Source organism: Erinaceus europaeus, chromosome 7 (genome assembly GCF_950295315.1).
Source record: "Erinaceus europaeus chromosome 7, mEriEur2.1, whole genome shotgun sequence".
Taxonomy (NCBI): Eukaryota; Metazoa; Chordata; class Mammalia; order Eulipotyphla; family Erinaceidae; genus Erinaceus; species Erinaceus europaeus.
Genome location: NC_080168.1, coordinates 34061787 through 34077580, shown reverse-complemented (window position 1 = coordinate 34077580; position 15794 = coordinate 34061787). Strand labels below are relative to the sequence as shown.

At 45.2% G+C, this 15794-nt stretch overlaps 1 protein-coding gene across 2 annotated transcripts in view; it reads left to right on the top strand.

The window, feature by feature from the left end:
- The first annotated feature begins 6679 nt into the window (after nt 1-6679).
- The window catches only part of LOC103121597 (aldehyde oxidase 2), a 122537-nt gene continuing 113422 nt past the window's right edge, over nt 6680-15794 (top strand). For both annotated transcript variants that reach the window (XM_060194183.1, XM_060194182.1), the window contains exons 1-3: nt 6680-6985; nt 7943-8051; nt 10393-10519. In XM_060194183.1, the coding sequence (XP_060050166.1) occupies nt 6948-6985; nt 7943-8051; nt 10393-10519 (274 nt within the window). In that variant the 5' untranslated portion in view covers nt 6680-6947. The remainder of the gene's footprint in view (nt 6986-7942; nt 8052-10392; nt 10520-15794) is intronic.

Here is a 15794-nt window from a genome sequence, read left to right as displayed (position 1 = left end):
ACTTGAGAGGAAAGAGAGAAGGAAGCTTTGATGTACCTTCAGGGATCAATAAAAGCATGGAGGCAAACAGAGCAGGAAAAAGATAGATAGATAGATGATAGATAGATATGATAGATGATATATAGATGATAGATGTGATAGATACATAGAAGATAGATAGATAGACAGATAGACAGACAGACAGACAGATCACTGCAGACATGGAAAATCTTTCTTCAGTCATTCAACCAGTACTTAATGATCATCCACTCTCATGGCACCATTCGGGGCCAAACAGGTATAGTACTGAGTTGAAAAGTACATCCCTGTCCTCATGGAGTTGACATTCCAGGGAAGAAAGTAGAGAGCTATAGGGAAAGTGAGGCAGAGTGGAGGGAAGTGATGGGGTTCCATTCCATCTGAACACTCCACTGAAGTGTTCAGACCCAAGTAACACAGAGAGCCAGCCATTCCCATGCCTGAGAACAGGACCATGGTCTCAGGACAGGACTGATTCAGCACACTCAGGAAGCAGGAGGAAATCAATAGGTTAACAGCAGGGAGAAAGCAATGGATGGTGCACTCAGAGTCCTGGGGGGGCCTCCATGGAGCTCATGTGAGACTTTGCTAAGTGCAATGAGAGACCTTTCTAAGGGTTCAAGTAGAGAAATGCCACATTTGAGCAGAATGATGATAAAAAAAGAAGAAAGGTGTGTGTGCGTGTGTGTGTGTGTGTGTGTGTGTGTGTGTGTGTGTGTGTGTGTGTGTGTGTGTTTAAGAACAAGCAGACAGAAACACAGACTGCAGGTTGGGCACTGGTGCATCTGGTTGAACATACATGTTACCATATGCAAAGATCAGGGTTTGAATACCAGCTCTCTACCTGCAGGGAGACACTTCATGAGCAATGAAAATAGAAGGAGGAGGAGAGGAAGGAGAAGGAGAAGAAGGAGGAGGGGGAGAAGAGGAAGAAGAAGGAGAAGAGAAGAAGAGGAGTAGGAGGAAGAGGAAGAAGAGGAAGGGGAAAAAATACAGATGGTGTAGTGCTTTATGCTTTGGAGAAAGGAGTCTGGAACTTAAGTTCCAAGCTTCAGAGAATTAAAGGGGTGTGTTTTAGCAAGGATGGCACAGTCAAAAAAGGCCAGCATGGGTCCTACCTCATTCACAATGTGGTCTCCAACCTCTCCTCTTGTGACCTTATTGTAGAATTAGTCAGCAATTTTTCACTGTGTCTGACACACCAACATACACACCCAGAGATGATGTTCCTAGAACTTCACAGTTGGGAAGCAAGAGTTCAGAACAGAACAGAGAGCTCCTGCTTTCTGACATGAGACTACACGAGCATTGGCCTGCTTCTCCCACAGGTGATGTCCAATCCTGGGTCTCCTCTAGCTGAAGGAATGAAGAATGGTTCAGCCTTTTAGGGCACAGAACTTGCTTGCCCAGGCCCTGGAGGCTGCAGGTTCGATCTCTAGCACCATCTTGTGACAGAATTCTGCAATGCTCAGGCCCCATCTACCTCCTTCATTCATTCTTTCAATCATTCATTCATTCATTCACTCACTCATTCATTCATTCATTCAATAAATACTTTTTAAAAAATAATAGAGAAATTCTTGAATGAAAGTCTATAGATAACTAGAGATGCTCAGAAAGACCAAATATAGGGGCCGGGCGGTGGCACACTGGGTTAAGCACACATAACTTGAAGCACAAGGACCCCACACAAGGATCCCTGTTCCAGCTCTCCTGGCTCCCCACTTGCAGGGAGTGGGGGGGTCACTTCACAAACAATGAAGCAGGTGTCTGCACGTGTCTCTCTCTCCCTCTCTCTCTCCCCCACTCATCTCAGTTTCTCTCTGTCTTATGCAATAAAAATGAAAAATGGCAACCAGGAACAATGAATTCATAACACCAGCACTGAGCCCTAAGGCTAACCCTGGAGGCAAAAAAAAAATTTTAAGACCAAATATGATATGTTTTAAATTAAAGGCTTTTTTTTTTTTTGCCTCCAGGGTTATTGCTGGGGCTTGGTGCCTACCCCACAAATCCACTGCTCTTGGAAGCTTTTTCCACCCTTTTGTTGACCTTGTTTTTTGGTTTTTTTTTAATAATTGTTGTTTTTAATAATTATTGTTGTTATTATTGATGTTGTTGTTGGATAGAACAGAGAGAAATGGAGAGAGGAGAGGAGACAGAGAGGGGGAGAAAAAGATAGACACCTGCAGACCTGCTTCACCACCTGTGAAGCGACCCCCCTGCAGGTGGGGAGCTGGGGGCTCGAACCAGGATCCTTACGCTGGTTTATGCACTTTGCACCATGTGCGCTTAACCCGCTGCGCTACCGCCCAACCCCCCATTAAAGACCTTTTTTTAAAAATGCCTTTTTGTTCATACAGTCCTCTGTGAAAGTTCTTTGGTTTTTCCTAAGTAAAGGCTTTAAAATGCCTGAAAATCATGCAATTAAATTAAAGCATCCGGCTATGTGCTTACAGGAGTATTCAGTCAGAAGAACTGGATTTTAAGATATTTTCCACCTACTTCCTACAGGACACTAATCTCACCCATCTGGACCTCAGCTTATTGATCTGTAAAGTGGGTGCCTTGACTGGATCACTGTTTCCCAGAGGAAATAGATTACAGAGGGCCTGGGGAGAGGCTACGCTCCTCCCCTCCACTTTAAACTAAGGCACAGACTGAACTTGAGGGGAACTCTCCTCCTGCCAGAATAAGACAAATGCTGGGGACCATGGGCTGTGGAGAAAACTCTGGACGAATGCCTCTGGAATAAGTTCCCCCCAGCTGAGAAAGTGTAGTATCAATTCCGGCTTAGGCTGTTCTTTGCCATGTTCACACTGGAGCTTGCCAACTTCAGAAAAGCCAAGAGGGGGTGTGGGCTGTGCAAGCAGAAAGATTCACAGCCGGGATTGGCGGTGTGAGGCAGAGCGAGATCAAGGGAACAGCACTTAAAAGGCCATCACATAGGGAAGTCTCCAACCCGTCCTGCTCGCTGTACTACCGACCACCTGCTTCCACACAGGGAAGGGCTGCAGGCTCTTGGACCTAAAGCTTTAGGCTCACTTCTGAGACTGGTGCTGAAGAGATTTGCCACCCCGAGTCTTATTCGCAAGGGCCATGTCTTGCTCTCCGAGATCAAATGAGTTGGTTTTCTTTGTGAATGGGAAGAAGGTAAGTGTGGGAGTGATTCTATCAAAGCCACTACTCAAGGGAGGGGAGCACTGGAGTTTCCTTTTGGGATGAACCCCTCTCCTGTCATCCATACTGCCCCCCCCCCCCAGTCAGAACTCATCGTCCTCCAGAAGAGCAGGAACAAGGCAGAGCATTAGGGGTTAATGACATGTACCCTAAAGTCTGAGAGTTTGGCTCCTTTCTGCTTTTGGCTCTTGCTCTAGCTCTGTCTAAATGAAGGAGTGGACTGGGAGCAAGGCCTTTGAGTCATTAAAAAAATAAACAAAAGGGCAAATTGTAAGGGGTCATTGATGGGGAAATTCTAAATGACTCTGAAGCACTTAGCACTGCGGCCAGCACTTGGGAAGCACTTTATCTAGTAATAAATCAGGAGAACAAGAAACGGAGCTCTCTTTGTCTTCCACGCTAACAAGTTAACATCCCCAGTGAATCTCCACTACATAGAGTTGATTGAAATTTGAATCACAGGGGTGGAGATGGCATAACGGTTCTGCAAAGAGACTGTCCTGCCTGAGGTTCCAAAGCCCCAGGTTCAATCCCCCACACCACCATAAGCCAGAGCTGAGCAGTGCTCTGGGAAAAAGAAAAAGGCATGTGAATTGCAGTCAATTCTGAATCCTCCTCTTTCCCTGTGGAATGAGAGGACTATATATAAGAAAGGGAGGGGCAGGTGGTGGCATACCTGGTTGAGTGCACATGTTACAGTGTTCAAGGACCCAGGTTCAAGCCCCTGGTCCCCACCTGCAGGGGAAAAGCTTTACAAGTTGTGAAGAAGGACTGCAGGTGTCTCTCTTTCTCCCTCTCTATCACCGCCTCCCCTCTATATCTGACAGTCTCTAGCCAATAAATATATAAAGATAGTAAAAATTTTAGAATAATATCTGTATGGAGGGGAAAGGGTCCTTCCACTGTCAGTTTTGCCTAGCTCAGCAGCACCATCACCCATCCTCACCCCCAGCTACACAGCCCACTGGCTAATCCTCTGTGTCTCTGTCAGGACCTTTCCTCTAAGGAAAGCAGCTCCCAACTCCTCCAGGACCTGTCCATCTTCCATTCACAAAAACCTGACTGGCGCTGGTCATGTCCACCCCATCCCCAGCCCAAGCCTGGCTTTGGTTCAAGACAGGAGATGTTACAAGAACCTATTACAGAACCTTTCACTGTCCTTTTTGCTCTTTCTATCCTCCATACTGTTTCCATGGTCAGCAGCCACCACACACTCTGTTCAGACTATCACTCGTGAGCCAGGTGAGTCCCTGCTGGCTTGTTCTTGAGTCGTATTCCACTAGCCTAGGTTGTCGAGGATTCCTCTACAGTTTCTGTTCCACATTCCTTCTGAGTCATGAGCCCAATATAAGACACATGTAGCCAGAATAGGAACTAAGAGTTAGGAAAAACACATATGTATAGGGGGGGTTGGGTGAGAGTCAACTAGACAAGATAGTAACAGCCAACCATACTCTCCGTCAGTGCTTTTGGGCAGAGAGTAAGGACAGGCAAAAAAGAGCTGCTTCTGTTGTCAATTTAGAGCACCCTGGAGAGCCAGGGAGTGGTATGAATGCTATTATCTCAACTTGGAAGCATCTTTCTGTGCTTTATTATTCTTTTTTAAAAATATTTTTATTTATTTTCTTATTATTGGATAGAAACAGAGAGAAATTGAGAGGGGAGGGAGACAGAGAGACACCTGCAGCCCTGCCTCAGCTCTCTTGAAGATTTCCCCCTGCAGATGAGAACCAGGGACTTGAACCTGGGTCCTTCTGCACTGTAATGTGAGCACTTAACCAGGTGCACCATGGCCTGTCCCCCCTCCTTTGTTATTCTTTAAGTGTTATATAAGTTCTTATTTTCCTTCTGGGAGAAAGGAAGAACTTAACACAAATAGTCCACACTCTGAGATGCATCTGAATGACTGGGGGTGTTTGCAGGACTCTTCAAGACAAAGTCAAAGGAAAAAAGCCCAACTAGATAATTGGGAAAGTAGTATCAGCGAGGGCACCTCCATGACTAAAGTGAGCGTGAAGTCCTCGTTTGCCCACATTTCAAGGGGTAGAGGAAGGAGGAACGCTTGTGTTCCACTGGAGCTGCCCTGGAGCCTGAGCTAGTGTGACAAGTCTCTGTCACTGGGGTTGGGGACACTCCATACCCTCTCCAGAGGGATTGCCCACTTCCCCAACTCTTAGGGCCCCTGATGTAACAAGTCCACTTTCTGCTCAAGGTGCCTCAGAAGAGGACCAGAATAAAGACTCTTCCCTATCCATCTTTCTGCCCTCCAGAACCCTTCTACACACACACACACACACACACACACACACACACACACACACACACACCATCCAATCCTTCCCCAATTTGAAATATTTCGAAAGTACTGCAGGTGGAAGAGATAATATAATGGTTATGCAAAGAGACTCTCATGCCTGAGGATCCCAGGTCCCAGGTCCCAGATTCAATCCCTGTACCGCTATAAGCCACACCTGAGCAGTGCTGGGCAAGGGGAAGTGAGGGTGTCAAGCATACTAAGGATGTACTGGAAAATTAGGAAACAAAAAGGAAATGCTAACAGAGCCACCATGAAGAAAGTATCTCCTTACACAGCAGTGATTCCACCTCTTGTCATGCATAAAACCACTGTCATCACCTTTGCTGGGTGAGTCTTCTGCTCAGTATGAAATTCACAGGTATGAAATTTATTTGCCCTCAGAGCACCAAAAAACAGGAGCAGGTTAAATCAGACCTGAGCCAAGCAGAGCTGTGACAGACATTCCACTGGGTCAAGGGTCCCAGCACCTAATCTTCCTTTTCCTGTTTCCCATGTAGGTGGTAGAGAGGAGTGCAGACCCAGAAGTCACTCTGCTGAACTTCTTACGGACAAACTGGACCCTTGTGATCAAATCGTGACTGTGTCTTTCTTTGTCCTTACATCTGGGCTAGTGGTGAGGGTGAGGACTGATAGTCCCCATGACCCCTTACCCTCTGTTTGCTTTGGGCAGTGGCTTTAAGGTTACTAAGTTAATTGGGCTTTATAGGAATCCCCACCCACCCCCCAGAGATTTTTATGTCTTGAGTTAATGGCAGTGAAATGGAAACTAAGCTCTTTAGTCAGCACTGGTGATTAAGGGCTTACTACAGCCCCAAGAGAGCGCTTATGTAACCTAGGCTTTTGTTACAGGCACCCTACCTTGGAGGAAAACCAAATTGTCCAAATTTAGGCGAGTGGGTATTAGAGGAAAAGTTTAGGGGTTTTGTTGTTGTTGACTGGTTGGGGATTTTTTTGTTGATTTCTTGTTTGCTGTTGTTGTTGTTGTGTTTCCAGAGTACTATGCAGCTCTGGTTCATGTATGGGGGAATTGAACCTGCCAACTTAGAGCCTCAGACACAGATGATTCTTTGCATAAAAAACCATTATGCTATCTCCCTCCACCCAGAAAGGACTATTTTTCACTGTGTCTTGGCTCTTAGAAAACACTTCCCCCACCATTTCATATTCTGAAATCTTAATGATGGCACACATATTTCAACTGGTGAATCAAAATGATCTCTCACAGAAGCCAACACAAAGGTAAATAAATGGCAGATGATGGCATCAGCCTGGCTTCTCACACCCATACCTCACTAGAGAGGTGGTAGGGACACCCAGGGGAGCAGCAATAGTAGAGGCACTGTGGATTCCTTTCCTTGACCACCTCCTTTCAGTGTGCCTCACGGGAACCAAATACGCCTGTGGAAGAGGAGGCTGCGGTGCCTGCACTGTGATGGTGTCTGAACATGACCCTGTGTCCAGGAAGATAAGGTATTCTGCCCAGATGAGGACTTTGTTTCCTTGTCAGGCTTGGTGGGAGATATTTTCTAAAAACTTCCCACTTGTGGTTATCTTTGCTGTCTCTAGAACTTAAACCCCTTCTAGATATGTGATAAAAGTTATGTGTCATCTAGCCTCAAGAATGCATTACCTAGCGATATTTTACATGTGGTTTCTTTCACCTTCCAAAGCTCATCTAAGTATTCCAGGTTAAGAAACCACATATTAGATTAATTGTCTGGGTTTTTTTTGTTTGCTTGTTAGTTTTGTTTTTTAAGTGAGGAAATTGGCATCAAAGAGATAGAGTGATTCACTCAGAGTCACCCATCTTGTAAGTCACACAGCACAGACTCAAGCCTGCATGCACCGGCTCAGCAGCTGACATTGGGTTGGACCAGCTCTTCAAAGCAGGGCCTGAACTGTGATTTTACTCTCTACCTAGGGGTCAGATTTCAAGATAGGGGCTTTTCACAAATTCACTGGTCTGAGACATAGCCTCAGAACACAAGCCATCCAACATTGTCATATGACCTCACCAGCAGAATTAATAAGTGATGTGGGGGAAAAAAAATCCCCAAATATGTAGATGTCAATGAAATACATAACGGTCCCCTTCACCTGTTCTGAGGTGAGTGCCCAGCTAAAATTGAACCCTACACTTGGTGACAAGTCCATTTCCATTGCCCCAAGGTGGTCTGTTTTGGGCTTGGAATGTTACCTGAAGGTCAAGATACCCAGATTCACCCTAAGGGCCCCTAAATATTAGCTAGTACAGCATCAGCACAGAGGACCCTAGATCCTTGCTCCTCCAGTTTCCCTAGGTCCCCAAGACAAAGTGATGGGGGTCGGGAGGTGATGGAGAAGAATTTGTACTCTGCTTGGTTCCCAGGGTCCCCATGAGTTAGGACTGTGTCATCCCCTGATTTGCCTTGTGTTCCTCACATAAAGGCACTTCTCCGTCACTGCATGCCTGGTACCCATCTGTTCTCTGTATGGAGCAGCTGTCACCACCATAGAAGGTGTTGGAAGCCTCAAAACCAGGCTTCACCCTGTGCAGGTAAGAGAAGTTTAACCATCTTTCATCCAGTGCTTTATTGACTTGGTTATCTTCTGGGTAGACAGAAGCATCGGGATACACTGACTAAGATAATGACACAATAGGTCATTTAGAAGAACTAGAAAGCAATGAGTGTTTTAATTTTATTTTAAATCACTTTGCTGGAGGGGGATAATGATTTATGACATGGTTATAGTCACATGAATATAGTGCTTTTTTAATTATTTAATAATAATTAACAAGACTGTAGGATAACAGAGGTACAATTCCCACCAGCAGAGTTCTATATCCTATCCCCTCCATTGGAATTTCCCTATTCTTATTCTTTATCCCTTTATAGAACAGCATTCTTCACAAGGTGCAGGAGGTGGGAGGTCTGGCTTCTGTAATTGCTTCTCCACTGGACATGGGCATTGGCAGGTGGATCCATACCCCCATCCTGTCTCTGTCTTTCCCCTAGTGGGCCAAGGCTCTGGAGAGGTAAGGTTCTGGGACACATTGGTGAGGTCATCTGCCTAGGGAGGTCAGGATGGCATCATAGTAGGATTTGCAACTTGGAGGCTGAAAGGCAGCAAGATCTAAAGCAGGAGAAATTGTTTAATAATCAGGAACCTAAAGGTAATAAAGCAGAAAATGATCCTTCTTTTTTCTTTCTTTTTTTCCTTGAATGATAAGCAGAATTGTCAAAAACATTAGTTAATTCCTATTGAGCTACAGTCTGCAATAAATACTGGTCAGAAGACATTACTCAGAGAATAAATGTCTGTGAGGTTACTGGGGTAATATTCAGGCTTGTCCCCTCTGGCATGGAGGATATGGGCATAAAATCAGAATTGACAGAGGTAATACCAGAGCACAACAATCACTTCTCCAAATATTAGCTTAAAGCCAAAAAACAGCATGTGCCTGGATTTAAAGGCACATGCTGGCAGAGGACACAACAGATCCTTTGTCACTGCCATGGGAGTTTGGAGAGTCAGAGGTCAGGGCTATCAGGACTATGAATCCTTCCAAGAAACAAGTGCTCAAGGATTCTGGAATCAAACACATGAGAACTGTTTCCAGAAAGAACAGCAAGGACAAAAGGACTCAGCAGAGCTCCCTAGAGTTTCCAAAATGGTCAGATAAAATGTTACAACAAGGCCAAGCTGTCCACGCCCTGAGATTATATTATAGAGTGAAATCTAAAGCAGGGCTTCCCAAACTTTAAATCGAACATCTTAAAGCAGAGACCAGAGACTGGGAGAAAGATCAGCGGACCCCAATATTGCTGGCCCAGAGACTACACTTTAAATAACACGTGTCTGGGAAACAGACCCAAATGTTGGATCTTTTAAAGCATAACTGACACTAAAGAATTGCAAGAAGAAAGTACATGAGGTCAACAACAGTACGTAATCTTCTAGTTGATCAAAAAGAAGCAGCTCTGTGGTAAGAGCTAATCTGGGCAAGTGTGGAGGTGTCCCTGAGGACTGGCACAAGAGTTCAGCTGGGAGGGCAACTGCTTTACCATGTGCTGGACACCAGTGTGAGTCCCCAGAATAGCAAAAGAAGCGCTAGAGCACTAAGGCAGGCTTCCATGCGGTGGTACACACACACTCATCCTCTCTCTCTCTCTCTCTCTCTCTCTCTCTCTCTCTCACACACACACACACACACACACACACACAATTTCTCTATTTATAAAAACTTAACCCACAACAGTGAGGTCCCAGTGACAATAAAAATAAAAAAATAAAAATGAAGTCAGGTGGTGGCAAATTTCCGTAAAGACCACCAATTTCCATGCGAGAGTAGCTATGTTCAAGGCCCCACTTGTGTAGGGGATGTTTCATAAGGAGTGCTGTCATGTTCTCTATTTCTTTACATCTTCCCCTCTCATAACTCCAATTCACTCGGTCTTTAAAAGAGGGGAGGGAGAACCAAGCACGGGTGCACCCAGTTAACGCAAAATGGTCACCAGGAATGGTAGATTTGTCATATAGTAACCCTGAAGGCATAACAATAACCCTAACCCTAACTCTAACCATAATCATAACCATAACCCTAACCTGCACACACTTGCCCTGTACTTGCTGACCATTCCCATTCACTTTGGGAATGTTGGCTGCCTGCTGTTGATTTGCAATTAGAAGGGTCGGGGCATCTGAACTGGAGCAGTGACTGTAATGACTGTCATACAGGTTCCGAGTCATCTCTTTCAGGAGCAGCATAGACAAGGGGAGCAGCCCACTGACCCGAGGAGTGCCCCCTGCCCTGCCATGGAAGTGCAGGCTGTGGTCCCTGACAGGGACAGCGGCAGCAGAAAGGCCAGGCCATGACCACATGTATGTCCTTGCAGGAGAGGATCGCCAAGAGCCATGGCACGCAGTGTGGCTTCTGCACCCCAGGAATGGTGATGTCCATGTATGCACTGCTCAGGAACCACCCGCAGCCCTCAGAGGAGCAGCTCCTGGAAGCCCTGGGAGGTAAGTGCAACATTTGGACATGCCACCCAGTCAGAGGAGACATGGACTCAGGCCGTCACACCCCAGTGTCACCCCAGCCCCATGCTGTTTCAAAAACAGCTGCAGCTGAGCCAGGAGCAGAGAAGACCGAGCTGTGTCCCAGGGGAGCAGGTTGCACATACACACACACACAGAGTGTATCAGCCCCAGATGGATACCCCATGCCCCGTCTAGTGACTTAACCAGTTGCCATCACCAGAGCTGTGGTGGCAAAGGGTTTTGTTATGGCTTGTCGTACCACAAGATGGGTGACTGCTGCAGACATGTGTTCTCTCCAGCTCTGGCAGCAAGAAGCCAAGACTGCAGACATCAGTAGGGGTCTCCCTCCTGCTAAAGATTCTAGAGGATTCTTCCTTCCTTCTTCCTACCTTCTGCTGGCTGACAGATGGTCCTCAGTCAACATAGAGAATCACCATGCCAGGGCTGGATGGTGCCACACCTGCCTGAGTGCACATGTTATAACGACAAAGACCCAGGTTCAAGTCCCTGGTACCCACCTGCAGGGGGGAAAGCTTTGCAAGTGGTGAAGCAGTGCTGCAGATGTCTCTCTATCTCCCCCTTCCCTCTTGATTTCTGGGGGGTTCTATCCAATAAATAAATAAAGATAATTTTTAAAAGAGAGACAGAGTATGCCCATTTCTGCCTTCATCACCTCCCTCCTCCTCTACTCCTGTGTCCAGCTCTCCTTTTCCTTGTTAGGACTTTATCCACTGCTTTAGAGGGTCCAGTGTGACCACAGTTTAACTTGGTAATATCTGCAGAAACCCTGTTTCCAAACTAGATTGTGCTCATAGTTCCAGAGGCTAGGGCTTCAGCATTTCTTTTTAGGAGACACCAGTCAGCCCATAACAGAGTCCTTTGTGAGTCAGAAGACTCTTGTAAAATTTGTGAAAGGGGTAAACTCCTGAAGAGGAGGCAGAGGTAGCCCGCCATGTAGGATGCATGCCTCACCATGAGCATGGACCATGTGCAACCCCCAGAACCACAAATGGAGTGAAGTAACTCTGGAGGAAGCTCTTGTCCTATGGAAATCCTATTCCCCCACCCCCTTTCTATTGATATGAATGAAAAAGCAGCCTTGTAGCATTGTAATCATGCATTCATGAGGCCTCCACTCCATCAAGAAGGGAAAAAAATGAAGTAAGTCATTCAAGAGTTCATAAGTCTATATAGATAGCCTCCAAGGTTATCACTGGAGCTCAGTGCCTGCACTACAAATCCACTGCTCCTGGCAGCCATTTTTTTATTGTTGTTGTTGCTGCTGGATAGGACAGAGAGAAACTGAGAGGGGAAGGGGAGACAAAGATAGACAGACACCTGCTGACTTGCTTCACCGCTTGCAAAGCAACCCCTCTGCAGGTGGGGAGCTGTGGACTCGAACTGGGATCCTTGTTGGTCCTTGAGCTTTGCACTATGTACACTTGACCTGGTGTGCTACTGCTTGGCCCCATCATTTCAGGCGTCAGCAATCTTTAAATCGTTACCTACAAAAATTCTTAGCCTGACCATAGGCACAACCTCCAGATCTGCTTGTTGTTGGAAGACATCCTTGACCCTGCCTGCTCCATTACAGAAGCAGCTAAGTCTTGCAGAATCCTGCCTTCCTTAGGCCAGTCCACTGTGTGAGATGCTTCCACAGACTCCTGCCTCTCAGCTATATCCCCAGGCACTCAAAGAAGCTGTACTAACTCATGCTCCCCACTCTGCTCTGGGCCACCCTGCCTGCCTTATCTCCCCTCGGCTTTCAGTTCCTCTGCAGTTTTGCTTGTGCTGCCCCGTGAACCCCAAACACCCTGCCCTTGACCTCCAGAGGCAAGCACACTTCTCATCTTTCCAGCCTGTTCCTTGCAGGACCTTCCTCGGTGATTGCTGGTCCATACTGACCCTCTTCCTCCCCCACCCCATGTTTTTGTCAACTCTGCCTTGCAGTAGAATGACCCACAGACTTTTGCTTTGTTTGTTTTAGTGTAAGAGAGACCAGAGCTCTGCTTTCCTATTTTATGAGGTGCCAGGATCAAACTCATTGACTCAGGCACACAAATCATGGAGCCGCCTCTCGGGTGGCTACACCTACCCACCTTCAGATGTGTCGCGACTCGGTCCAGCCGAGCCCACAGTAACCTCCGTCAGGTTCCCGAGAGAAGGCATGAGAGCTGACAATGAGGTAGGGAGGACCGGTGCCAGAGACATGGTAACTTTATTTCTGAATCTCTAAGATTTATACAGAAGGCAAGCAGTTCTACACAATACAAGATTACACAAGGTATCATGATCTACTGGCAGTTAGTTAAAGATCAATCTGTTATTGTAAAGATCAAGCGGTTACTGGATTTTGCTCTCCTCCTCTAATGATTTACTTACAAAACTTATTTTTCTACAGTTGTTATGTTCCCATTACTATTGTTCTATATGTAGGTAGTTCCAGGAATATGATCAACTAAGCATAATAGAAAAACAGGATTCGACTTCCGGAGGCGGAGCTACGAGCAGCAGATCGCTTTCTCTCCTCTCCTCTCCTCTCCCGGATCAACTAGGAATACCAAAGGAGACCACCCGGACCGAAACAAGACAGGACTAGAATGACCACAGAAACCCACTAAATCACCCGTGAGTACAAACACGCGTGGCTGGTGACAGAGAGGAGAGAGGGGCCTAAGGAGAGATTAAGTGACTGCTAACAGTTCGACAGTTTGTCAGTGGAGACACCACCTCCAGTCTGCTCCACCAACAAGGGGACAGCTGAAGGGAGGAAAGGACTCCCCAGAGACTCACCAAGTACAACTCTGAGTCTCCATTGCTACTACCCTCAGAATCTGGAGCAGCAACAGGGAGGGACACCAGGGCACAGAGATCTAACCGGGAAACTCAGGAGAAGACCTATACCTCGGTGGCATAGCTGAAGGGCTGTGAAAGTCTCTTTGCATAACCACTGGATTATCTCTGCCACACCCTGCTTTATCTCTTGGTCAGGAGTCATTGATTAAGCCAAGAAGCCTATTGATAGTTTAAAAGCCCTCAGGCTACCATAGCCTACAGGGGAAAAAAAAAAGGCTTTTACACCACTGAACTCCAACTCAGGGATTGAAAAAACTGTTAACTTATATAAAATGGTTAAAACAACAAGAAAAAATAATGGAGACTCGAACCAGGACAAGAGTCCAGCTAAAAGTCCTCCAGAGGGCAAAGCACAAAACAACGAGTTCAACATCCAAACATTAGCTAAGGAAATAATAACGGGAGTGAGTAAAGAATTTGAAAAAATTGTAATCAGAACTGCAGGAACAACAAATGAGAATATGGAAGAAAATTCTAATAATCGCATGGTTATTAGAGAGCTGAAAGCTGAAATTGCTGAGCTAAGAAGGCAACTAGCTGAACAAGCTAAAACAGTATCAGAGCAGGGCAACAAAATAGATGAACTCCAGAAAGCAGTAGAGGGCAGAGAGAATAGAATCTATGAGGCTGAAGACAGAATTAGCAAGATTGAGGATGAATTAGAGACAACTAAAAAAGAAGTAAGAGATCTCAAAAAGAGATTAAGAGATGCTGAAAACAACAACAGAGTCCTATGGGATGACTTCAAAAGAAACAATATACGCATTATTGGCTTACCAGAGGAAGAAAGAGAAGGGGAGGAAGAAAGCGTTCTCCAGGCCATAATAGCTAAAAATTTCTCTAGTCTAGACAACACCAAAGACATAAAGATTCAAGAAGCCCAGAGGGTCCCAAACAGAATTAACCCAGACCTAAAGACACCAAGACATGTCATACTTAGATTGGAAAGGAATAAGGATAAAGAAAGGATCCTCAAGGCTGCAAGAGAAAAACAAAGAGTCACCTACAAAGGAAAACCCATAAGATTAGCAGCGGACTTCTCCATACAAACACTACAGGCCAGAAGAGAATGGCAAGATATCTATCGAGTGCTCAATGAGAAAGGCTTTCAGCCAAGAATACTATATCCTGCTAGATTGTCATTCAGACTAGATGGAAGCATCAAAACCTTCTCAGACAAGCAACAGTTGAAGGAAGCAACCATCACCAAGCCTGCCTTGAAAGAAGTTCTGAAAGGTTTCCTATAAACAACCAGACCACCACAAATAGAACATATATCAAAACACTCTAAAACTCTACAAGAATGGCGTTAAAATATCTTCAATCTTTGATATCAATAAATGTGAATGGCCTGAATTCACCTATTAAAAGACACAGAGTAGGAAGATGGATCAGAAAACACAACCCAACAATATGTTGTCTACAGGAAACTCACCTAACGCAACAAGACAAACACAGACTTAAAGTGAAAGGATGGAAAACTATCATTCAAGCCAATGGCCCACAAAAAAGGGCAGGAACAGCTATTCTCATATCTGACATGATAGACTTTAAAATAGATAAAATTAAAAAAGATAGGAATGGACACTACTTAATGCTCAGAGGATCAGTCAATCAAGAGGACTTAACAATTATTAATATCTATGCACCCAATGAGAAGCCATCTAAATACATCAAACTTCTACTGAAAGAGCTACAGCAATATATTAACAGTAACACAATCATAGTAGGGGACTTCAACACCCCACTATCTCAACTTGACAGATCATCCAGGCAGAAAATCAGTAAAGACATAAGGGAGCTAAATGAAGAGATAGATAAACTAGAACTATTGGACATTTTCAGAGTCATTCATCCCAAGAAACTGGAATACACATTTTACTCAAATCCACATGGATCATTCTCAAGGATAGACCATATGTTAGGCCACAAAGACAGCATCAGCCTATTCAAGAGCACTGAAATCATCCCAAGCATCTTCTCAGACCACAGTGGAATTAAACTAACACTTAACAATCAACCAAAGATTAGTAACAGTGCCAAAATGTGGAAGCTCAACAGTACACTTCTTAACAACTTCTGGGTCAAAGAGGAAATCAAGGAAGAAATCAAAATGTTTCGAGAGTTCAATGAAAATGAAGACACAAGCTATCAAAATATTTGGGACACAGCTAAAGCAGTCCTAAGAGGGAAGTTCATAGCTATACAAGCACACATTAGGAAACAAGAAAAGGCACAAATAAACAGCCTGATTGCACATCTTAAAGACCTAGAAGAAGAACAACAATGGAATCCTAAAGCAACCAGAAGGACAGAAATCACTAAAGTTAGGGCAGAAATAAATAACATTGAGAATAGGAAAACCATACAAAAGATCAATGAAAGTAAATGTTGGTTCTTC